At 39.2% G+C, this 24,948-nt stretch overlaps 1 protein-coding gene across 4 annotated transcripts in view; it reads left to right on the top strand.

Annotated features, from left to right (window-relative positions):
• Positions 1–21,475, top strand: part of GABRB2 (gamma-aminobutyric acid type A receptor subunit beta2) — a 304,185-nt gene extending 282,710 nt beyond the window's left edge. For 3 of the 4 annotated variants that reach the window (XM_070076396.1, XM_051843577.2, XM_070076397.1), the window contains one exon: positions 15,015–21,474. In XM_070076396.1, the coding sequence (XP_069932497.1) occupies positions 15,015–15,362 (348 nt within the window). In that variant the 3' untranslated portion in view covers positions 15,363–21,474. Of the gene's footprint in view, positions 1–15,014 lie in introns of all 4 variants that reach the window. The other variant, XM_051843578.2, reaches the window with a different exon arrangement.
• Positions 21,476–24,948: the final 3,473 nt, after the last annotated feature.

Here is a 24,948-nt window from a genome sequence, read left to right as displayed (position 1 = left end):
AGCAAGTCACTGCCTGCATCTGAACTACTAATTCCATCTTCTAAATGTTAACATTTACCAACAACTGACATCAAGCCAGAAGCTGGCTAAATGCTCCACTCCATTCACCTCTTACCATCCACTGCCCAGAATAGCATTTTGCTGAGGGTCCCCCTCAGAACACCAGAATCATCAGTGTCTAGCCACATGCCTGGTTTTTGAAATGTAAATTTTTTCCTGGGGTCAAAAACTGAGGCTCAAGGAGAAAAAACATATTCAGAACCCCATGGCTGGTAAGCAGCAAGCCTGGGATCTGAATCCAGGTTCGTTCATTTGTTTGAGATTTCCAGTATGTGACCCAGAGTCTAGTGGAGATTTTATCCTTTAGCAAAGGGTCCGATCGTCAGCTGGGCTTGATATTCTTTCCTGTCTTCCTAAACTCATAATTTTCTTCACTTCCCAACTCGATTTGTAGCCTATGTTTTGTAAAGTTTAGCACCTTTCATGGTCTGCTGTCACCTTCAGATCTCAGTTCCCAGGGTAATTTGGTGTTGGAAGGGAACAGAGAGATGTTTGACAAGGCTGTGTCAGATTAACAGCAGTTCTCCTAACAAGAGAGTTGGGGAGTGAGGGTGGATGGTGCATTTGACAATACTTGCTGGGGTAATTCACCGTGTAATTGGCCAGATGCACAGAAGCCATCAGACCACAGCCATGGGAGGGATGCCTAGCTGAGGGGGATTTCGCAGTTCTCTCTACAGCCCTGTTTCTCCCTGAGGGTTTAGCTGGCACCTTGGCTGTGATTAGCTCAGCGCCTGCAAGGGGAGCACAAAACCTCCTCCACACTTCACCATAGAGGCTGAAGATTTCCCCAAGGCTCTTGAACAATGCCTCTTTTTTTGAAAATTTGTGCCCCTACATTCATTGATTTTCAGAACTTGAAGGGACCTCAGATATCTCTAGTCCAGTGCTCCTCAGTGTTTAGTGCATAAAACAATCAAGAAATTTGTTCAAGAACAGAGTCCCTTATTCAGCAGGTCTAGGAAAAGGCTTCCGCGTGTGCATTTCTAACAAACTTCCCAGTGATGCGCAAGTGGTTGATCTGTGGACCCCACTAAGAAGCAAGGATAACAGAGTCTGCACAACTCCCCAGTGCTGCCTTGAGGACAAACACCGAGGGTTCCCTGGTGGTATCCGGCACCAGCTGGCCAATCAGCAGTGACTGACACAGGCTTCCGTGATAACCGCATCACCAAAGCTCCTCTCAGTCTATGTGCAGAAACTGAAACAGGAACTTCAGTTACTCAGGGTCATAGAAACTAATGGTAGAGAGAAGGCTAAAGAAAGCTGGAATATAAACCTAGATTTTTCTACATTGCAAATTTTAATCCCAGATTCCATGGGAAGCTATTTTAGAATATCTTAATACCTCTCCTCAGTTCTATAATTTTCAGAATCAGCCGAAGAATCCAGTTTGGATCCAAGAAGCTGGGGTAGTCAGCCTTGCTCAACCTCTAAAAAGCTCTACAACTCTGGGGAAAGAATTTCTCTGGGCTTTTGTTTTCTTGTCGATGAGCTGAGGAAATCTTCCATCCAAATGTTGCAGAGGGCAATGAGAAAATATATGACAGTAATCTGAAAAAACCTAAGTTGTTTAAAGGAATGGAAGCACTGATTAAAATTGCTGTAGTGTAACACTAGCTCTCCTCATGAGTATCCTCTTTGGAAATACATACAAGCTTCCCATGGCTCTAGGTTGAATACTGTCTCATTTCCTCATTCATGTCCAGAGATGGAGATTTGTTTTTATATAAAAACTTTCAACCAACTTTGTTTTGCCAGGACTTCCTAATCAGCGTCACACACCTGAAATGCCAGGAACAGGGAAAGGCAATCTCTACTATTGCTCTTGTGGGTGCGACTGATTGAACCAAAACATTCATTGCAAGGAGTTAGAAGCATTATAAATAACCATATATAAGATACATTTTCTCTCCCAGCTATAAGTTTAAAGTTTCCAAGTATGATAGCAAGTTACTTTCTGTTACCAGCCTAATGTGTGTCACACTCGGTAGTAGGCTCCTTAAATATCTTAATCTTCAAACAATCCTCCAAATAATGTAGTTTCATTTTATAGATGGGGAAACTAAAGTTCAGCTAAGCTGTGGAGCTTGTCCAAGGTCAGGCAGCCAATCAGTGGAGAAGCTAGAATTCAAAGCTGATTCCAAAGCTCATGTCTTTAAGATTTAATTAACTATACTAATGTTCTTATCTGTATTGAAATTTAGAATGCTGCTACACAAAGACCATCTACAAAATGTAATTTCATACCATCATTATCATCATAATGAAAATCTCTTTATAGATGCATTTAATTTGAAGAAAGACAGACTTATTTCCCATAAATACATGAAGCCAGAAATAAGTCTGAAAACTAAGTTTTGCTGATGGATGCAAGCTGTCTCTTCTCAAACTTTGCTCATGTTGGCAGATAACAAAATGGAACATTTTGAATTACCTTCTGCCTGTGCCCACTTATAAGGACAAATAACCAAGTATAGTTCCCAGATTAAGCATCAGAAAGAAATACTATTCCCTGTTTTCTTAGGTGAATAATGATGCCTTAACTTTAGACACTTCCCTGAGAGACTGAAACTAGGAGACTCACAGAACCCAAGACCTAAGGGGGGCTGCCTGCCAAGGGGTATGGCAAGCAGAAGGACATCTGGATGGAATGATTGAGAAACCGCTGTGTTGCTTCTGTCACCGTTTCTACCGCTGTTTGGGCTGGGACCTGGTGAACCATCCCAAACCTTCCCTGCTTATCACACAGCATAAGTTCATTTCCTCTACCCTCAAGGTACAGTACCTTGAATTTTTCATTTGCTTCACTGTTTGAAGTACTTTCTATAAAGTAGTTCATTTTAATTCTCACAAAACTCCAGTAAGATAGATGCTATTCTATGTATATTACAGTTGAGAAAACAGAGGCTCAGGAAAATTAAATATCTTACCCAAAGTCACAGTTCTGTGGCCTTGCCTTTAACCTAGTTGGCTTTTTACCTGAACAGGCTTGCTTCAGCACCCATGATCTTAAACACAATACAACTGCTTCAGTCCCCTGAAATGTGAATATTTACCGTCTAGCTGAGAGTCCCTGCAGCCTAATGGTAAAGATGGTTTCAGCTTGGACCATCTCAATTCACAGAGTTACTCTTCCTAAAATGTAGCAGACCAAAGTTAGCAGAAAAGGGCCATAGGTTTAAGGTAAGATCACTCAAGTTGTCTAACTTGGCAGTTACTGAGTAGAAGGTTGTGCAGACATAGGGGGCCCCTTCTACTCCTTTCTTACTTTGTCCAGACCTGATGGGTCTGAGTCTGTTGTCACCCTACACTTCCCTCCATTCCCTCTTAGTGATGTGCACTGTCATTGTCCTCGGCAGTGCCTGTAAGTCCCAGGGGAGAATGGAGCTCCTCTTCTCCTAATGCAGGTGATGGCTAGAGTGATTGGGTCCCTGCCACCCATGATGTGGAGGACCTGGATTGAGTTCCTGGCTCTGGCTTCAGCCTGGTCCAACTCCAGCTATTGTGAGTATCTGAAGATTGAACCAGCAGTTGGAAATGTTCTCTTTCTCTTTGTTTCTCCCTCTCTGTCTCTGCCCCTCAAATAATAAATAGAAAATTCAAAACAATGCACTCTCACAGCCCCATCCCAAACTTGAGGAGGTAGACTCCACGTTTTACTTATTTTCACCTCATTTAAATGGCAGAGAGACAGAGGATGCAGAGGCAGAGAGAGAGAGAGAGAGAGATATCTCATCTGCTGGTTCACTTCCCAAACGCCCACGGTGGCCCTGGCTGGATCAGTCTGGGTCTTCCACATGGGTAGAAGTAACTCAAGCACTTGGTTCATCTGCTGCCTCCCATGATGTGTATTAGCAGGAAACTGGGATAGGAAGGGGAACAGAGGCTCAAAACCAGGCACTCTGACGTGGGATGCTGGTGTCCCAAACAGAATCTCAACTGCTGTGCCAACAGGCCGCCCCAAGAATTCACATTTTAAAAAGACGCCCACATGATCTGTATGCACTTTTCAGTTTGAGAAGTTTTGCTGATAGCACAAATACCACTTTGCTGTGGAAATAAAAAAAAAACAAAACTGTAACCTCCTTTAATGAGAAGAGATGCAAAAATCAGTACTATGTCTCCCTTTAAGAATAGAAGTGACTTTAATTATAGAGCCAACTATTAAGCAAATAACTGTACTACCAAAATAAATCCAAGACTTCTGTTATTAATTAAACTTAAATGAAGGATTCAAGTAAAATTAAAAGTAAAAATGTTCTTAAAGAATCATAGCTTGCACAATGTTTCAAGGCTTTTTCCAGGCCAATTTTCCTTATCCATAATTCCTAGGTTATCTGTACATTTAAAACTGGGAATTGGTAATTGTAGCTTAAATGGAACTGGTTGGCAGGTTTTCAAATAAATTAAACCAGAAAAGAACCTGGGACAGCAGCCTGTAGGCTGAACTCTCCAATGCGACTTTGAACACCATATTACTGTTTAAAGTTTCAGATACAAATGTCCATCAGGCAGGCTTGTTTTCAGCCCACCTATTTCACTGCAAGATTGTCTTCCTGTTCTCCATTACACTTACTTTTTACATGGCCTGTGTAGCCCGGTGTGAATATATGATTCCATACTTCATTTAACCTCTCTGTAATTCAATTTAACAAAGTTTGTTTTGAACATTTACTTTATACTAACTGTAGTATTCAGCATTAGTCACACACAGCAGCGGGATGCGGTCCCTGCCCACGTGTCTCCCATTAGGAGGAAATATGGATTCAGTGAGCTGATTGCAAGAGGGAGTCAACAAAGACTTCACTAAGTCCACCTGGTTTTCTGGATAAAGAACACGGAGGCACAGTTAACAACCATAATTGGAACCTGTTCTTGTCTCTGAGCTCAGTGTTCTTTTCACTCAGCTCGTCCGCTTTGAAAGGGGCGGGGACTCGTCCGATATAAAGCCAATTGTTGCCGCAGCATCTGTACCCTAGGAGGCTCAAGCTTTGGAAGGTGTTCCTGCTGCTGCTCCTCAATTGTGACTTTCCTGAAAACCTCGTTTTCTAAAGTCCTTTGGAAGGAAGAAAATCGTAGTTTTCTTTTTCTGATCCTGGTGTCTGCCTCGCACCTCTTTTCTATCATTAAGTAAACTGAAACTGGATCTGTGTAAAAACTAAAAGTGAGAATGAGAGAAGAGGGAAGGAGGATTGGAACATGGGTGGGTAGGGTGGCAAGGATCACTATGTCTCTAAATCTGTCTATATGAAATGCATGCAAAGCTACCATCATTGCTTGAAATAGCTTAGTCCTTGCAAAAGTCATTTGACTTAGCCACTTTATCATAGACTTTTGGGTGACAATTTTTTTTTATCTTGAGATGACTTTAGGGCCATGCAGGGCACTGATTCATGAAGAATGAAGTTACATAATTTCCTAACATAGACTGTTTATAAAGTAACTCTGTAGTCCTGCATTCAGAGAGGAGGTAAGAATCTTGAAATTGAAAACCAAAATAGGTAGCTCCAATCTTACTCAGAGCCACTGGTATCTATAAATATTTCCTCTATAAACATTTTCTCTATACTGAAAGTAAGAGCATAGAGTTTGAATTTGTAGACAAAGTTTTACCACTTTTCTAGCCTGGAATTACATGACTTTCTAGACTATAATGAGAAGAAATGTCAACAACTGGGTTACCACTAACTCCATTCTCATCAGCTGGTAGTAAGATTGCACACGTTTTACCATAGCTTAATAGAAATAAAGTAAAAAAGAACATCGGTCCTTCTTCCTACTGACTTTAAAAAGTTATTGTCATCATGCAACTCTCTGGGTATTCCTATGGTATCCTTCCATGTTTGCTTTTTAGTTTAGATTGTCGGCATCTGAAGAGTGGAAGATGTTGGCTTTCTCTTGCTCTTCTATAATCTGCATCTGATAATCTGCTTGTGTGAACTTTATTTTACCTCTTTGAAACTACCTAACATGCACTGAGTATCCTGAGTGTTTTTCCTTTGAAAGACGGTTTTGGGTATTCCCAGGTGGTTAACAGTTCATTGCCTTAGCATTTCAAGTCACTCAGGTCACAGTGTCATTTCATGGAAGATAAAACAAGATGTGCCCACACACTAGTCAAAAGTAATTGGAAATTGCACAGTTTGGATTTCTTCATTTTTTTTTTTTCGATTTCTTATTCTCTTGATTTGATTGATGAACTGGGATTTAAAATAGTCCCCTTCTCCTTTCCCTAGAAAAGCATGTGATACTGTTAGGTCACTGAGGAATATACTTTGTTTAAAGGTATATGACCATGGAGTATTGCAGAGACATTCCTCTAGATTGCAATACTTAAAGTGCAACAAAAGAAGCAGGAAACGTGATCTGCTTTACAATTACCTGATGATTGCATAAAATAATGCCAACTCTTTGTTTTTAATTCAGTATTTTTTAAGTACAGTGGAGCTTGATTTGCCAAGCATGTTTCTTTTTGTCTTGTTTTTTGAAAACTGTTGGCATGGAGGTAGGAAGAAAAGGAAACTTTTTAAACCAAAACATTTAACATGAATTCAGTATTATTAGAATCATCACATGTGTCAGTGTGGCAAGAAGCCATCTGGAGATGTCCCTCGCCAAGCATTGGAAACGGCTGATTCAACCAGCGTGCAAACTGCCTTTGTTCATAGATAATCATTTGACAGAGGCTCTGGAATGCTAGTGCAAATAAGCTGCTCCCCAAAATTCAGCACTTGATTCTTTATTGATAAGCTCAGTAACTCGAGTAAAGTATAATTTGAACAGCAGTTTTAATTGGATACAGCAGAGTTTCATTATTAGCATTGAGTTGCTTAATAGGAAGTTAAAACTTCAAAAATCATTGTCCGCAATGGAAATGTGAGTTAACGCTAAAGACAAGACAGTAAACAGTATAGACCGTTGGATTAATGCAAGGCCTAACAGCATAGTTCATTGCAAAGGCAATTTACAGAAAAGGACAGTTCACTCACTAGTCTCTCCTCTTTGTTTTCCTTCGTTTGCTATTGTTACCCTGTCCTTGTTTCAGCTGCTATCAATAACGTTCTCATGATTCTTTGAATAGGTGAAAATGTCAAGTCAAAAAACTTCGAAAATCTTTTAGTGTTTTCTTGGGCAATCCATATTGTCGCATGGTCCTTCTGATTAATTAAATAGAAATAATTTCATTAATGTGCTAATCAGAAAAAGACAGTTTAGTGGTTTCTTGGTTTATGCCATGCAAAATAAGAGAAAGAAATAAGGAAATCGGTTTGGGCAAGTCAGGGAATGTTGGTGTGGAAACCTAATTCCAAAGATTATGTGAAGTCATGAGACAATCGTTGTAGACTCCTCTAAAATGTTATCACCTTAGGTATGGCCTGATACAGAGAAGACATTCCAAGACAAAACTGATAATTGAGGAAGGTTTCAAGACATGCATTTTGATAGTTTGGTAATTAGGATCTGAAACTTCAGAACTATATAACTCTAGGAAAATCATTATCCCTAATTCTCAATCTCATCTTTAAAATGAAACTAGCAGTATTATCTTACTCAGTGTTATTTTCAAGGTCAAGACTAAATATGGGAGTTGTGTAAAACCTTCTAGTACAGTGCCTGGTTCCAGTAAATACCCAATCCTGAAAGTTAGGGATCTTTTAATTTTTCAGTTGGGTGGTTGTGAACCGTGATCAGAACTTTCTGCTTTTTCATTATTTCTTTGACTTCTGGTTCCTGATTTGAAGTCAGGCCCTTCTGCTTGTGTTCAGTAGATGACAGCTCTCCAAGTGTGTCCTCCAGCCCAGCAGCATTGGGAAAGCTCGTTAGAAATGCAGATGATCGAAATTCATCTCGGATCCACTGACTCAGGAACTCGAGTAGTGAGGACCAAATATTTGTCAAGGCCTCCTGGGGATTCTGATGCACACTCCAGTTTAGACTGTTGCCCACAAACCCATTACTTGAATTAGGCTTCCTTGTGGATATTAAGAAGGCTGGAGGCAGCGTGGAATAGAATTGCATTGAGATAATCAACAGCCCAGAATTGTTAAGGCTGTTCTATTGAACGTTTTAGCAGTGAGAATTTTAAGTAACTGTTTTCCTGAGATTCAGTCCCCAGCCCTGTCAAATGAGAATACAGCCTATGGTATAGTAGGTATATCTCAAATACCCTCATACCAAAAAGTCACCTTATAAAACACTTACTTCAGGCATGAGTAAAATGACTAAGAATGTAATGGGAAAGAATTGCCCTGCCTGCCAGTCTAGGAGCCACAAGGTCATCTTGCTAGAGCTGTTTTTACCCATGTATTTATTGTTCCCAATCATAAACCATGCGTTTATATCATGTCTATCGCTAAAGACCTAAAGCACTTTATGTAGTTTTAAATGAACCTCAAGATCTGGTTAAGGAGACTTGAAGGCCTATCTCCCCCCACCCAGTTTTAGAAATAGGGCAGCAATGGAAGTGGGTGTCAAGGAGACCCACTTGCAAATTCACTGGCTAGAACTGCTGAAAGGCAGACCAGGATCTTAGTTGATACTGTGGGCCAGGGGCAATGAGTGTGTGAGGGAAGGAGCTGCACCGGGTCTTCCGTGCCAACTAGCTGCAGAGTCAGGCAGATCCTCCCACGTGGAAAGGAGGAGCCGCTTGGAAGAGTGGGGAATTCTGTTGTTCTTGGGCTTCTCAGGGGAAAGCACGCTGTCCCCTGCTGGTGTTGGTGGAGGAGTGAACTCCTTAGTTCCCATTACACAGCTCGTGCCTTTTGACAGCCGTGCCAGGTGGCATCAGGACCAACTACAAACTAATGTAGGTTGTAAAATACAGTGCGTTTGCCAAATTTCCTGTCTTCCTGAGAATAATCTTAATTCAAAAAAATCTCCACTTGTTTCAAAGGGGAATAAAGGAAGGATAATTGCATTGAATTTAGCATCCAGATTTTAAAAGTCCTTTTTTTTTTTCAAGAATATTTTATTAAAGGAGATTGAAAGTAAAGGAACTTAAGGGTAGATAACCTGGAGGATTTCCAATTCTGCCCTTTAAATAAATGTAAAGGAGGCTGTCAAGCTCCTCTGTTACCTTTAGCCTTGACCTTGTAACTTTGCTCCTAACAGAGTGCATGCCCTTTGAAAGAAGGGAAAACAAGACAAGGGAAGGAAAAGAAAGATGAGCCTGTTCAATCAGCAGCCACTGGAATATAGCAGCTGCTAGGTTCTGTAGGTGCCAGTTAAAAAGATTAAAACCCAGTAGTGTTCTTCATAATGAAAATTATGTTACACTAATGAATTTCCTTAATTTTAATTTAAAATTACTATAGGTGAAGTGTCTCCAATTTATTTACTGTCCTACCTATATTACACAGTTGTTGGAGACCTTCAGTGAGATGAATTACCTCTCAGTTGGGAATCTTTGGATCTCAAATCACGGAAAACCCAACTCATGCTGGCTTGTGAGTGAGAGAAGAGTTGAGGAGAGGAATAGATGGGAGGAGGATGAGGCAAGGGAGAAAGAGGAGTGCTACCAGGGTGGCCTCAGTAGTGGTTACTGTTCTGTCTCAGCAGGCCAAGGTGAAGGGGGACTCGGACGTAATTCCTGCTCTGCCATCTGTTCACTGGGGAAATTTACATTAAGTTTCCTAGCTTCTCTGTTCTTACTCTCCAAGGGGCTACTAGCATACCTGAAAGAGATCAAATTGTGAAATGCTTGGTCCTGACTTCTGATTCCCTCTCTGGGGTAGAAATGGCACATCTGTGAGGGACATGATCCAGGGCACTGTGGAAAATGCGTTTTTCTCAGGTATCTGAGTGTGCTGCCCTGGAGACAGAAACTTTTGAGTAGCAAGGGAACTTAAGAGATGATCTCATGAAAGTCCTATCTTCAGACTGATGTAGCAAAATTAAGTTTATCTGGCTGATGACTCACAGGAAGGTGAAATGAGTTGCTAATAGTAGCAAAATTAATTTCATCACTCGGTAGTTATTGAGCACCTACTGTGTGCCAGGTCCCCTGCCAGATGCTTGGGAATACAATAGTGAATGAGATAAACTTTGTGTCTTCCTGATCGAGAAGTGGAGTTGTGGTGGGGAGGACAGATGTCAAGAAAATGATAATGGCAAGTGGCCAGGATCATTTCAGAATGTTGAAGTATCACAGGGAAGGGCAAGCCTGACCTCCCCCTGTGCCACACCAGCACTGGAAATGTTTCCCTCTTTGACCCTGGCCTCTGGGCTCCATTTTCCTGTGGGATTAGTAGGATGCTGCTAGGGTCTGTGTATCCCCCGCCCTGTCTCCCCGTGAAATGAAAGGTAGCTTCTATTCATCACTAGCAATTGCTGATAACTCATTCTAAACTTATGTGTAAGATAGCGAATGCATGCACTTGATCTTAGCCAAAAGGAAGAGAAGCAATAGAATGCATACGGTGTACTAAGTACTATATACAAACCATTGTTCTAAGCTTACAGAAGCATTAACTGTATGGTCCCGGGTTTCAGTACCAGTGTAAGGCCGCCACAAAACACAGCAGACACTGGAGTAAGGGAAAGGGTTTATTGGGGAAAACCCAGCAGACTGGAGGGAAGGGGCGAAGGAGAAAGAAAAAAGGAGAGTGTAAGAGAGAGAGACAGAGGAGAGGAGCTAGTGAGGAGAGAAGAGAGAGACGAGAGGAGGAGAGGAGAGCAGAGGAGAGGAGCCAAGAGAGGGGAGCAAAAGAGAGAAGAGGAGGCTAGAGAGCTGAGAGAGAGCAAGAGAGCCACATGTTCAGGAACAGGTCCTTTTAAAACTTTGCCAGAGGGCGGGCAGAGAAGCAGGAGCAGCAAATCCCATTAGGATGGGGGTGGAGCTTGACGCCAGTGGTTGGACCATATGGCCGCCTGGCTTCCAGGAATGGCAGTGGGGGCTAGAGCCTAGAATGGTGTCAGGGTGTAGATCGCCGCCATAGGTAAAACTGTGCCATTTTCCTAACATTAACCACATAAAATTTAAAAATATGGTGATGTCAAAGTTATGGTTCATTTAACTGGTACATGCATTTAAATAGCAGTAAAAGATCAAACATTGATTTTATGTATATTTAGTGCACTTTTATAACAAGATAAGTTATTTTTTGAGTGTTTATTACGTGCAAAGCTAGACTAAGTGCTTTGAATTTATTTTGTTATTGAATCCTCTCCAGCAACTTTAGGAACCAATATTGATATTTTTCCCTCTTTACATATAAGAAAACTGAACTCAGAGATTAATGGTTGGCCCAAGTTCTCAAAGCTAGTGAGTGGCTCAGTGCAGAATCAAAACCTAGGTTTTCTGAGTCTGGAATGAAATGTACTATATCCTCCCCTCTAATAAAGTTCCAGATGTTCATTAGGTCTTAAAACAATTTGAAGAAAATTTGAGAAAATGATTATCATAGAACACAATGAGGTAGTCCAAACAGTATCTGACAGCTCAATCCTGCTGTGCAGCCTCATGAACTATACCTGTTGAGATTTCATCTATGTCTCTGTTCATTGTCAGTTAAATTACAAATAAAGATGATTGTGCTTTATCTCTCTAGACATCACAGTTCCATGACTGTGGGTAAGATCTTTTTTCTGGGTAAATATCTTCTGTTTAGGTTAATTTCTTCAATTAATGACCTTAATTGAATCTAAGGTATTCTGATATGAAAGACAGAAAGTAGCAGCACTTCGTGAATTGGTAATAAATGATATACCTCCCCCATCACCACCACCCTCCCACTTCAGCCTTTCAAGATCTCCAGCTTTACCTACAGAAGCCTCATCATGCCTACCCGTTATTTAAGATATGCTATGACGGCTATCTTCTATTTTTCTTATTTTTTATTTTTCTTTGAGGCATAGCTATTCATTACTTATTTGCCATATCACAGTAGCCTCTCTGTCTCCCTGTCTCTGTCACTCTCACACACTCAAACATTCACACTCACACACATATATTTGCTTCATTTAAAGCAAATCATCATGGCCAACTTGGCATACTGCTTTAGTTTCCCCAGGTTCTCCCATGATTTATTTCAGGTAATCTACTTAAATCCTATTTTAAAACACCAATACAGTTGAAGAAACCTAAATTCAAAGGGATTAAGTACTTTTTCCAAGGTCAAAGGTGATGAGAAGAGCTAGAACTAGAATCGTTGGACTCCAAATCCAGTATTCTTTCTGGAGACTGCTGCTGCCAAGGGGACACAGCAGCAACTCCTCGCCATTCATTCTATCTATAATACTCAACACATTGCCAGTTGCTCAGTGGGATTTACATCTTTTTTTCCTTAATTTATGAATGAAAAAATAAAAGACATTCAAGAATGATTTAATTCAACTATTGAATTGTATAAGGAATGCAACAGAAATCCACTAAAGTTAAATGAATTATCCAGATTTGTTAAACTTTGAACCAATTTTCCACAGTAATAAGCCATTGCTGTCAATAGATTTTATTTATGGCTTTTACTATTCTATATTTTTAACTTGGCTTGGTCTGGTTTCAACTTGTAACTGCTTTTATTGTAGCTGTTTTTTCAATAGAAAAAGAAACATCCTGGTGGTTACTGACAGGAAGACTTCTGAACATCATCACGCCTGGTGGGCAAGAAGTTTTTCAAAATCATTGCTGTTCTAGGTGGTTAAAGGGAGAGTTAAAAATTCAGGAAACAGAAAATTCCAGTGTTGAAATAGCAAAGAGCAGTAGTTTCCCATTTCCTTCAACTTTGCCTTCCTTGAATGTTGGAATCTCCTCTATCTCCATCAGTCTTTGGGCCTCTCTCAGCGAAGATGGAATTCCACCTGCACTAGTTAGTAACCGGGTGACTTTGGGAAATTCGCTGACTGTCCTCACTTATAACCTAAGAAAAGAATGCCTTTTCAAAGGATGCCTGTGAGTACTCAGAGAAACGACTGCTTCAAGCACTGGCATATAGAAGGGACCTTTAAATAGTCCCTTTCCTCTCTGGGAATCGGAAACCCATCAAGAAAGATGTCCCTGGCTCTGCCTTGACAAATATCTTTCAACATTGGTTTAGTTTAGTGTACAAAACTTAAAACCTTACAAATTAATCTGTTGAGTATTCCCAGTAAACAAAATGCTACAATAAACCAAGCATGCAGAATAGCTGATCAGGGGGCAGAGATTAATTAGTCAATTATTACATCCCAGCATTTTTATAGCTGCTTTTTCTCACAGCATCTTAAAAATGAATTTAGAACACAGAATCGCTACATCACATTTGAAAGCTAATTGTTAATACATCATCTTGGCAACATTCTTTTAGCCTTCTTTATAATAAATCCCAGAACATTGTATCTTTTAAATATGTTTGATTATATCCCTTGTTTACCTGTTTCATCTGCACCTATTGGCCATTTCTTCCCTAATTTACAATTATTTAAAATTTACTTAAACTAGTACCTCCTGATTGAACACCAAAATAAATAGAATCCTGGGCAGTTATTTTGGTGAAGTGATTGAGTCACTGCTGGGAGGGCGCTCACATCCCATATCAGAAATCCTAGTTCAAGACGCAGCTACTTCATTTCAGATTCAGATTCCTACTAATGCATACTCAAGGCGGCAGCAGGTGATGGCTCAAATACGTAGGTCCTTACCCTCCACGTGGGAAACCATGCTGAAGTTCCAGGTTCTTGGCTTCAGACTGCCTCAGCCTTCGCTGTTGAAGGCATTTGACAAGTGAAGAAGCAAATAGAAAACAATGTCTCTAACAATTTCTCTGTTTATTGCTTTTTAATTTTGTTTGTAAAGCACAGAAATTTTTAAATATATAGCCCTATGAATAATTTGTTGTGATAGACTTTATTAGCTATAATAATTGAGAGAGACCTCTAAAATATAAGTAACCCAAGTCTTCCCTTCTAACACAGCAAAAGTTTTTTGGAGTCATAGTATTTGGAAATTATGAAATTATGTTTTTAGCATTGCAAGAAGAAATCATCCAAGAAATGATTCTTCTCTGCACACAGCCAAATTAATTCAACTCCGAAGGCCCAGAATTCAGTTGAGCACAGATGATTCTGAGCTCAGCAGCTTCTCCAACCACACCCTGACTGTTCCCTCTCGAATCAGTCCCGTTCCTCACTCACCTCCACCACCAAGAGTTTGTTCTGAACGCCACTTTGTGTTGGAAAGTAATATGTGGCTTGCATTTATCTTTTTTTTAAAAACTATTCCCTTACCCTGATTACATGAACACTGAACATGTAAGTTAATATCTCATAACTGAGGTTGTTTAAGAACCATCAATGAGATGTGATTATACAAAAAAATCTGATTTTTACTGAGCACTTCAAAAAGTTTGGGGAAAAAAAGAATTCAAAGTATGGGCTTAGTTTCATGCAAAGATATTTCAGAATATGTGGAAAATACATGGTGTGAGAAAACTGCTCAAATTTCAAGAATTAAACATGCATTTTAAATTTCATTTTCCATGATCTCTTTTTAGTACCCTCATACAGGATGTACTTGGAAGTTACCCACTCCTTCTGGTTCTGGTTTTATCAATAATTCATCTAGATTTGGGCTATGATGAGCACAATTCAGTAATTAATCCCCTGACACTACTTCACACCTTGTACAGATTAATTTTTATGTGTTCATATCAGTACTATAAATTCTTTAAGTAGGTTTCATCCTTCTATCTGTTAGAAATAATGAAAATGACGCTAGCAATAGTCTATTGTGTCATTATATCATAGCAGTCCTGTGGGTTTGGATGATTAAACCGTGTAATAGACAGCAAAACTAACTCCAATAACTTAGAGTGGTGGAGTCATAATTCAAATTCAGATAATGTCACTACAAAATTAGCTGTCTTTAGTACTGTAATAAATCCTACCTAATGTGCCTATCTCAATGCCTTGCATGGTAAGAACCAACAAACATTGTTTTGATTTCCCTTGTTGATTTTTTTTTCTCTCCTTTGCAGATGGACCCCCATGAGAACATCTTACTGAGCACTCTAGAGATAAAAAATGAAATGGCCACATCTGAGGCTGTGATGGGACTTGGAGACCCCAGGAGCACAATGCTGGCCTATGATGCTTCCAGCATCCAGTATCGAAAAGCTGGCTTACCCAGGCATAGCTTTGGCCGAAATGCTCTGGAACGACACGTGGCACAAAAGAAAAGTCGTCTGCGGAGACGTGCCTCTCAATTGAAAATCACCATCCCCGACTTGACTGATGTGAATGCCATAGATCGGTGGTCCCGCATATTCTTCCCAGTGGTTTTTTCCTTCTTCAACATTGTCTATTGGCTTTATTATGTGAACTAAAACATGGCCTCCCCTGGGAAGCAAGGACTAGATTCCTCCTCAAACCAGTTGTACAGCCTGATGTAGGACTTGGAAAACAAATCAATCCAGGACAAAAGTGATGCTAAAATACCTTAGTTGCTGGCCTATCCTATGGTCCATTTCATACCATTTGGGTTGCTTCTGCTAAGTATTGAATACACTGAGGTCCTTGCGATTTGCCAGTTGAAATGCAAATGATTTGTATACATGCTAGCAAGATTGAGAATGAGTGTTCCATTTTATCTGCTTAGTATGAATACTACTCAGTGGGAAATTATGTAGAAGATATTCTTAGACTCAATAGCATTGCCAGTCATTTGACTCAGAAGTGGTCATATCCAGTACTCCTCCTCTTCATTGTTAAGGTTGGCATGCTATTGAGATGGCCCTGTGCTTATTGAAATATTTGCAACACCTTGCAGACATGTTACTTAAAGGTGATCGATCGATGCCTGTCTTATTAAGGTAATTGATGGTTTACTGGGAAGAAATGCCCGTTGGACTCTAGAAGATAGTCATGTGTTGGGAGCAGGATAGGGATTTCAAGGCAGAGATCTGAAAAACCAACTTGGCCAGTCTCTTTGCTTCAACACAAGGAATCAATTATATTGGAATTTAGAAATGGAGTGACTTCTGAACAAGACAGTACATGGGGAACAAAGAAATTTTTGCTAAGAAGTTATTTTTCAGGTGGTTAAAATTAGTTAATAACACAAAGCAAAGTAGAAAATCCAGAAATGACAATTTTAACAAAACTCATGCAAGCAAGCATGACCTTGATCAGCTCCACACAGCACCTGATCTATATGTACTGTGTCCAGTGGCAAAGTGTAGAGAGGAATATTTTTTCCAATATCAAAAGATTTTGACAGAATCTTAGAGTTTTTTTATAGTTTATTTAGTTAAAAGTTAACTATGAAATAGATAAGATAGGAAAAGTTTAAGTATCTTAGATGTTCAGGATAGAAGGGAGGTCCTTCTAAAATATAAATATAGAACACAAAGATTACAAACACTTTTTCTCAATGTCAGTTGTCTTTACAACGTCTCCTTATAAATTTATTTCTGAATTTAATACGTTATTTTGAAAGGAGAATTTGTTCATTGCTTTAAAGAATGGTCCTCTCTGGTTTTTCTTGCTTCTGAAATTCCATTTACGTTTATAAGAGACAGAAAAAGTGAGGCCTTGGAGAGTGAGTGAATGGTTTTCTTAGGTACAATGAAGTTCACCTTTCAATTTTTGAAACCACACAATACTTACAAGAGTACGTGCACTGAAGAGTTCATTTAGGGTCTTGTGGGTTTGATTTCTAAAGGGTACTTTGACTGTTTATGCAAACAATGTGCATAATCATGGAAAAAATGACAACTATTGTACAATTGGATAACAGCAAAGACATAGTAACATGATGAATGTTATGAGCCTCAGTTGATATTGCAGAAAAATATATACCTGATAATCAGGCAGGCATGATATATTATTTTTATTCTGTTTTTCAATTACTGTGTTTCTATACTAATTGGGCATATGCATTCATATGTTGGACAGAAAAAACAAAGATCGTGTATTTTATTTCTATCAATGGGAGGCTCATATTTTGCTTTTCTTGTATAAAATAATTGCTGAATTTTCTTTAAGGTTTGATTTGATTGGGCATTGTTTTAAGGATGACTTTGCTATTTCTATTTAGGATCCAAAACCGCCTTTCAGAGTAAAATCCTGACTGTGCATAGTAGTCAAGGCCAGTATCTACCTGTTGATAAAATGTATGATTTTGTCCCCTCGTGGCTTAGCAACTTAGAATATGATGGAGTCCTGTTCTTCCACTTTAACTATCACAAAACAACAAGATGAAAGATTTATTGTTCAGCTTTGTGAATTTGTCCCAATGTTCAATGCTATTTCTTTCCACCAGTATAGGAAACTCTAGCCCTATATTTTGATTATATACTTGAACATCTGTGAATATAATCTTCAGGCAGAATCTGATCAAGGTTCTTCCCATAGGCTCAGAGTAGATATTTATCAAGTTTCTCCAGGGACATACTTCTCCTAGGCAATCATTTTGTTGGGGCATCACACAAATAAAAGTGCCTGTCTCTTGTTGCCAGGGGATAAAGTTTGAGTAAAAAATAAAATCAGGAAGGAGCATATTGATAACTCAGGGGCACAACTCCAAAATGCCATTCTGGAAAGGGTTTTCTAGAGACAACTCAGAGCCCAAGTCTAGAAGTGGGCTTCTATTTGCAATTACTGTAAAAGCCATAAACAAATCCTTGTTATTGTCATTTATGGTTACAACAAAATTTTGGATGTTCACAGGGAAGTCAAAAGTGTGATCTAGATCAAAAATGGAAGGGAGCCTTTTCACAGCAGGAGCCTCATATGGCCAGGAACCCGTTTGTATTTTCAAGGACACAAAGAAGCTAGACAGAGGAGAAAAGACCTTGATTGGATGCAGTGCCCTAGAATGAAAAACCATATATTGGCACTCAGTAACAATGTAGGTAGAAACAACTGACTCATCCAGAAATAACAGTAGATGTAGAATTTATAATTCTTAGACTATATGGTTACTCTAGTTGAATTGAAATGTAGTTATCAAATACAGGGAAGGGTGCTAGACCTGATACATCTAGAAAGACCAGTCGGCTTGCTATGCAGAGATTAAGAACTAAAGGACCACAATGGTGTACTTTGGCAATTCTAATATGGTATTACTATCAGTTTATACATACGTATAGTTTTTCATTTGATTATAAAGTAGCCCGATAGCCAGCAATTAAGGTGTTTTTCATCTTTGTGAAATTCATAGGCAAATTCTGACTCTAAAATGCACAGTCTCAATGAAATCTTTGATCTCAATCTGTATATACATATTGTACATGACTGCTAGTAGGTGTGAAATGCATTTCAGAATTGAAAACTCATGCAACATAATCATGTGTTTGCATAGGAATGTTAAAATTCTTTCTACTGCAATTTAATAACAGGGGAAAAGACTCAAGCAGTACCATCTAGACCTTTTCTCTACTCATTTCTTCAAAAGCAGTGCTAAGTAAAATAACAATAATAATAATGGTTTATGAACCAAAAGACTTTACATTCTAGCATTAGGAACACAAAAAATGTCAGCTTAAAAAAGCACAACACATACAGAAAGTGCAGTGGAACGCATATGGGGAAATGAATCACGTTTATTTTACACCAGACCTGCATTAAATTGGCGACTAGGACAATTGCCATTTTCTGTGGGTAACTGTGTTCCAGTTTTATAATTCATATTCAACAAAAAACAGCAAAACTGCATCAACAAAAACAGATCTTACAACATAACTACATGTATATATATGTATATATAGATCCATGTAAACATACATACATATATGTATTCATATGTTGGAACACAAACGGATTAAGCCAATATGTTTTGTTTCCTTCATCAACCCAGTGTATGAATATTTTTACTGTGGCAGTCAACCATCATCCTATTGAAATAAGTAATACAGGGTACTGAGCATTTCTCTATCAGCAAACCAATGCCTCCAGTTCTTATGAACCATTGCACAGTTTGACACTAGTACTGTACCTCGGAACATCAGAAGTGAACTAAGTTAACTAGTTCTCACATTGCTTATCTAATTGCTCTTTTCAAGGGAACAAATAACATTCTCCTCTGATGATTTAAAAACAAACTATGTCTTAAGAAAATGGAAAATGAAAAAACTCTTCCCCTGGAGGAAGAAAAAAAAAAAAATGGAACTAAGCCTGTCATGCTGGTTAGGGCAAAATACAACTGTAGCCATCATGCCATTTTGCTAAGTGTACAGAGTATGTGTAATGTGAGCAACCATAACTCCACTGAGTGTGTGTAAATATTTAAACAGATTTCTTAAATATTTTTACCTTCTGGTTTGTATTTTATGGTACGGCAATGTGCTAATTCTGTTTATCGCTTAGGTTGATGTCTTATAATATGTAAATAATTAAACATGCTGTAAATGAATAGTCAGTAGGTAAAAATAATTGTTTAGTTTTTTCCCATGATTTTTATTTTTTACTAGCTAAAGTTAATGGAGCACCCCAGAAGAGTAATTTAAACACCCTTTTGCATATATGGTTTGGGAATCCCAGATAGAAGGGTTTCAGTTTGCTATCACACACAGTGTCTCTCTCTCTTTCTCTCTCTCTCTCCTCCCTCTATACATAAACACACACACACACACACACACACACCCCACAACCTTTCACCCCTTGCTTGCTCATTTTGACTGTCTCCCTCTATGGGAACTGCTGTAGTGTTTGAGTAGTCTGTAATCAAGAGATAGCCTTAGAAATGGCAATTGGGAAAAGAAGGTATCATTGATAATAGAGTTCTTTGATATGTCACAGTTAAAGAAACCAAAGTTTGCAACCTCTTGATTTTCAAAGAGTAAAAGCTTGTACTGGTGGCACTACAGACAAAAGTCATTACTCATATCAGCTCCAAAAATTCGGTATACATGATGCATACTAGGAGACTTTTTTTAATAATAGTACTTTGTGCTTTGATAGTATTATTATTCCTATCAACCAAAGACCCCAGAATTACTTAAAAAAAAAAAAAAGAGAAAATGGAAAACACTGCTGCACACCAAAGGTTTAAAAATATTTTCCAAATGCACTAGGAACATCATAAAAAAATAGTAAGGAGTCAACAGAACGCTGATTAAGATACTGCCCTAAACAAATCATTCATTTAAAAAAGCACTGTTAAATAGCTGGGTCTTTTTTTTTGGGGGGGGGGGTAGAAATTGAAGTAGAACTTCTCTGTAGATACAGGCAAAATTCTGACATTAAGTTTCAATTTGCTTTGAGAAGTACTTTTAGTGAAGATAAACATGATATAATCTGATGAAAAACAGAATGTAAATCCTTTGGCTTCCGAAACAGAATGCCACTCCCCTGCCCCATGTCCTCTAATCCAATGCCCACATGTGTAACCTGCACCATTTGAAACATGTTGACATGTCCATCAGCTTGCACTTTTTTTAGTTGCATAATTGGAGTTCAGTCATGGTCATTTTCAACATCATTCACTCAAGCAAATATGCCTAGTTTAAATTTGACGACATTTTAATTTTTCTTCGCATGGGTGTTTAAATAGTTCTGTTACAAATACTGTCCCTGCGCAGTTCTGAATTGTCCTTTTATAAAAAGTGATATTCTAGTTTCTTCATAAGGTAGTGATTATCAGCCTTACTAATTACCTTGTAGCCTTTCTTAACATGCACATAATGCACATTTTTTCCAATGACTAGAAAATGCAAAACACAAGTGGATATCATATGTTGCATCTATTTTCATGTCTTTCTAAAAACAGGACTACTAAAATCTCTGGGATACATGAGATAGTAAAAACACGAGGATTATAAATGAATAGCACATAACAATTATTTTCTTGAATTTAAACTTATTGCAGCCAGTTTCAGCATGTAAATATATAATAATGTTGGCTAGTGTGTCATTCTTCAGCTAAGAAATATAAATAAAAATTAAAATGTTTATGTGTGGTTTCGTTGTGTCAAAAAGTTATTTTTTGAACTATTAGTCTGAGTTACATCGTAGAATAATTGCTTCTGTGAAAAGTTTGGGAATCTGGTACCTGCTGATAGGCAAACTTGAATTTTAGCTGTGATTTGCCACTTTGTAGTTGTGTAACTAAGTTCACCTTCCATGTACGGTACATTTGGATATTAAACTATATAACTCAAGAATTCCTGAGCACACAGGGCTGGTACTGTAGTGTAGCAGGAAAAGCTGCCACCCACAGCACCAGCATCCCATATGGGCTCCACTTTGAGTCCTACCTGCTCCCCTTCTGATCCAGCTCTCTGCTATGGCCTGGGAAATCAGTAGAAGATGGTCCAGGTGCTCAGGTCCCTGAACCCCTGTGGAAGACCTGGAAGAAACTCCTGGCTCTTGGATAAGGATCAGCCCAGGTCCAACCGTTGTACCCATCTGCGGAGTGAACCGCTGAATGGAAAACCTTTCTCTCTATTGCTTCCTCCTGTTCTCTGAAACCCTACCTCTCAAATAAAATCTTTTAAAAAAAGTACCATTCTGGAATATTTACCATATATCATGAGTGTTATTACCATATGTAAGGATAACTAAGAACTTGGCTTTGATAATGAAAACATGGCTAAAATAAGTTCATTTATTTAAGATTCAACATCTCTATTGAAGATGTTCTGTTCACTAATTTTGTCTTCATTTAAGCCTTACATACTTACATTCGAGCTTCATAAGAGGAAGTATGTTTCCCCCTGTAAGTGTAAGAACCTGGATTTCTACCCAAGCTGAAGTCGCCACTAAAGCCTTGGAAGTTCTTCCCATCTCATCTTTAAAAGTGATGAGTTACTCATCAAGAAATTTGTTGAGAGCCTACAATCTGCAATAGCTTGTACTGATACTGGAAAAACAGAGGCAAACTCCAAGGTCTGTACTGTTATGGAAGATGTGGCATCTCTAAAATGCACTGGGAGTCCCCTGTGACCTGTTCAGTAAGGAGACTACTGCCTTTCCTCCTTCGTGACTTCGGAATGTCAAAGAGCACACTAATGGACTCTGTTAACCTGAAGAGGTAGACTATGGCACAATTGTCCTGTAAGTTCTCAGGTTAAAAGGGTTTACAGCCACCAAGGGGTAAACAATACTGAAAAGACACTTCTACATGATGGGGAAAAAAAACTTACATTGTAAAACATAAAGCCCAAGAATGTGAAATTGAGTGCATTGGCATTCCTCATACTATGTTCTAGCATTTCAGTGCAGAGAGAGAGCACATCATACCTAAATACAGGCACGTGCTCACGTAAGTGGTGGTTTTGGTGGTATGTAGAGGTATGTGCACGTGTGTGTATGTACATGTGCATGCACACTAGTCCCTGTATGTAGAAGGGAATGTCATAGGGTCAGTAAGAAATGTCACGAGAATTGGAATTGATGTTCCAAGTGTAACTTGAGAAAGGAAAAATCTTCAGACATTTTACTCTCCCCAAAACTGGTCAAGTGTTGGGGAAAGTTCCCCTACTTTTCTCCTAACTTCTATAATTTCTTAGTTAACTCTTTTATAGATTTCCTCGGTCTCTTCTGAAACTTAAATCTGAAATAATGCAGTATGTTTCATGTAGAATGTCTCTGAGCCGTTAAGTCTACATCCAAGAATAATACCAGTTTCTTGACTTTGCAGTGATGACTACCCACACAGCCAGTTCCTAATCTTTGATTACCTAAAGCATGTACTAGCAAATCCAGGTTAGCACAGTTGTTGCCTACGATCTCTCTAACAGAGCATAAGACAAATGTGCAAACCCTCTCTGAAATTCTACACCACTGTATCGCTCTACCATGTGGACTAGAACCAAGGAACAATCTTGATGATTAATCCCAGAACAATTAGTCTTCTCATCCAAGTATTGATCTGTGCATGTTCTGTCTGGGCTTTTTCTCCATTTCTGTTCCAAACAGCTAGGCCATTTGTATTCATATATTTGTTGTTGAACTTCAGAGAATTTTTACTGGAAACATAGGAGGAGCTGCTAGGGCATTCTAAGAGAGTACATGTATTGTCCCCTAAGTACTGAAGAAAACACATGTATCTTTAAGAAGGCGGGAGGACAATTTCTCGGGGGAAAAACAGCAGGTTCCACAGTGTTGGAGATTTCTGCTCTAGTTAATATTAGTGACCTGGAGAAATGACGGATCTCAAAGATGGCATAGTGACACACCAGAAGCAAGGCCCTGGGCATTGCCCTAGACCTGCTTCTAACATGGCAGAGTCCTGGCAGGCATTTGGTGCAGTGTTCAGGATACTTAGGATACCCTCATCCCATATCAGAATATCTTGTTAGTCTCCTTTCTCTTCTGTGTCTGCTCCAGTTTCCTGCTAATGTACACCCTGGGAGGCAACAGGTAATAGCTCAAGTAATTGGATCCCTGTCACCCATGAGGGATATGGTTTAGCCCTGTCTGTTGGAAGTATTTGGAGAGTGAACCAGCATATAGAAACTCTCTTTTTCTCTCTGTGTGTATGTGTGTGTGTCAAAATTAAAATAAATACAAATTAAAGCAGTACGGTGCTAAGAGCACGGAAAAATAATCAATCTGTGCTAAGTCAGCACAAAAGAAATGTGGTATTGTTATATAGCTTCACTCAAGAAGTTAGACTCATCGGTACACTACACTCTAATATGCTACCTAGTGAGTCATTGGTCTCTCTGTCCCAGGAAGTGATGTGAGAATCAACAGGATGAATTTGACATTGGAGCTGAATATACTATTCCTAGAAAAAGACATCAAAAGGGTAGGGATAATCAAGTTCTGAAAGTTGGGAGGCTGAGACCAGAATTTGAGTAAAAGATTAATATATTTCATTATCCTATATCTTGCAAGCTCAAATGTACACAGGTTTGGCAAGAATTATAAACATGTAATATAGGACTAGTGTCAGAGTAGTAAAAATATATATAGATTGAGAAAGACACTATCAAAAGAGGCACCACTGTTAGGCCCTACACAATTGTCTTGAGGAATTGCAAGCCTGGTGTTGCCAGATTAATGCAAGAAACCCACAAAAAGAATCTTTCACTTCCAGGACAGGTCCAATACAGACAGGACAATTTTGTTTTTCCTCTGCTCAAAAGTTCCAAGCTTATGTCCTGCTGCTATTATCCTCAAGCCAAGTTTGAAGAGGGAGCACACTAAAGACTCTGTGAGATCATATGTAGACTAAACAAACTTTGATGCCCATTCGAACTGTGGCAAGATCAGATTTCCTGAGGCTGACCCCTTAAAAACCTAAGAAAGGAAAATAGGGTTTTTATGTTTTCTCAGGACAAGAAAGTGATAGAAATACTTTTAGCATACAAAATTTCAAATAGCAGTTTTCACGATGTGAACAGGCTGATTGGCTTTTACACAACTCACTTCGAGGGGCTTTGTCTCCATCTTCTAACTCAGAAGCCCCTTGTCCTCCACCAACGTTTCCTAGACTCTTTGAGCTGTGGGAGGGACTGAGAACAGACATCTCCATGGAGAGGGGGTTTTGGTAAGAAGTAAAGGGGCTACCAAGAGGCAAGGCAAGGTTGGGGGAGCCATGGAGAGGCAAGGGGAGCGCAGAAGTGTAGAACTCAATGGGACACTATCACTGAAGGAGCCAGGACTCAACTACATCAACACTCGTGGCAGTGGAGCTTGGGGCATAATTAAACGGGTGTGGAATCTGTTCCTAAACTGTCGCCACTCTATAGACGGCATGTGGAGTGGAGTTTGGTGAATGATTCTGAAGTGAAGATCTGTGAATAATGATCCAGAAACTTCTGGATGAAGCAGCAGCAGGGAGAGGGACGACTGTCAATGGGAAGGAGGAATTTCATTCTAACTTGTGGGTAATTGTAATCACTGTATATAGTTGATACACAAAATTTGAAAAATCACTGTGTCATGGTCCCACTTTTATTGTGTCCTGGAGAAGACCAAGGGTGAAAAGGAGCAAGAAAGGGAAGGAGGGCGAGTAGAAAC

The sequence above is a fragment of the Oryctolagus cuniculus genome, chromosome 6 (genome assembly GCF_964237555.1).
Source record: "Oryctolagus cuniculus chromosome 6, mOryCun1.1, whole genome shotgun sequence".
Taxonomy (NCBI): domain Eukaryota; kingdom Metazoa; phylum Chordata; class Mammalia; order Lagomorpha; family Leporidae; genus Oryctolagus; species Oryctolagus cuniculus.
Note: the sequence above shows the minus strand (reverse complement) of the source record. Positions and strands in the feature narration are given on the sequence as shown.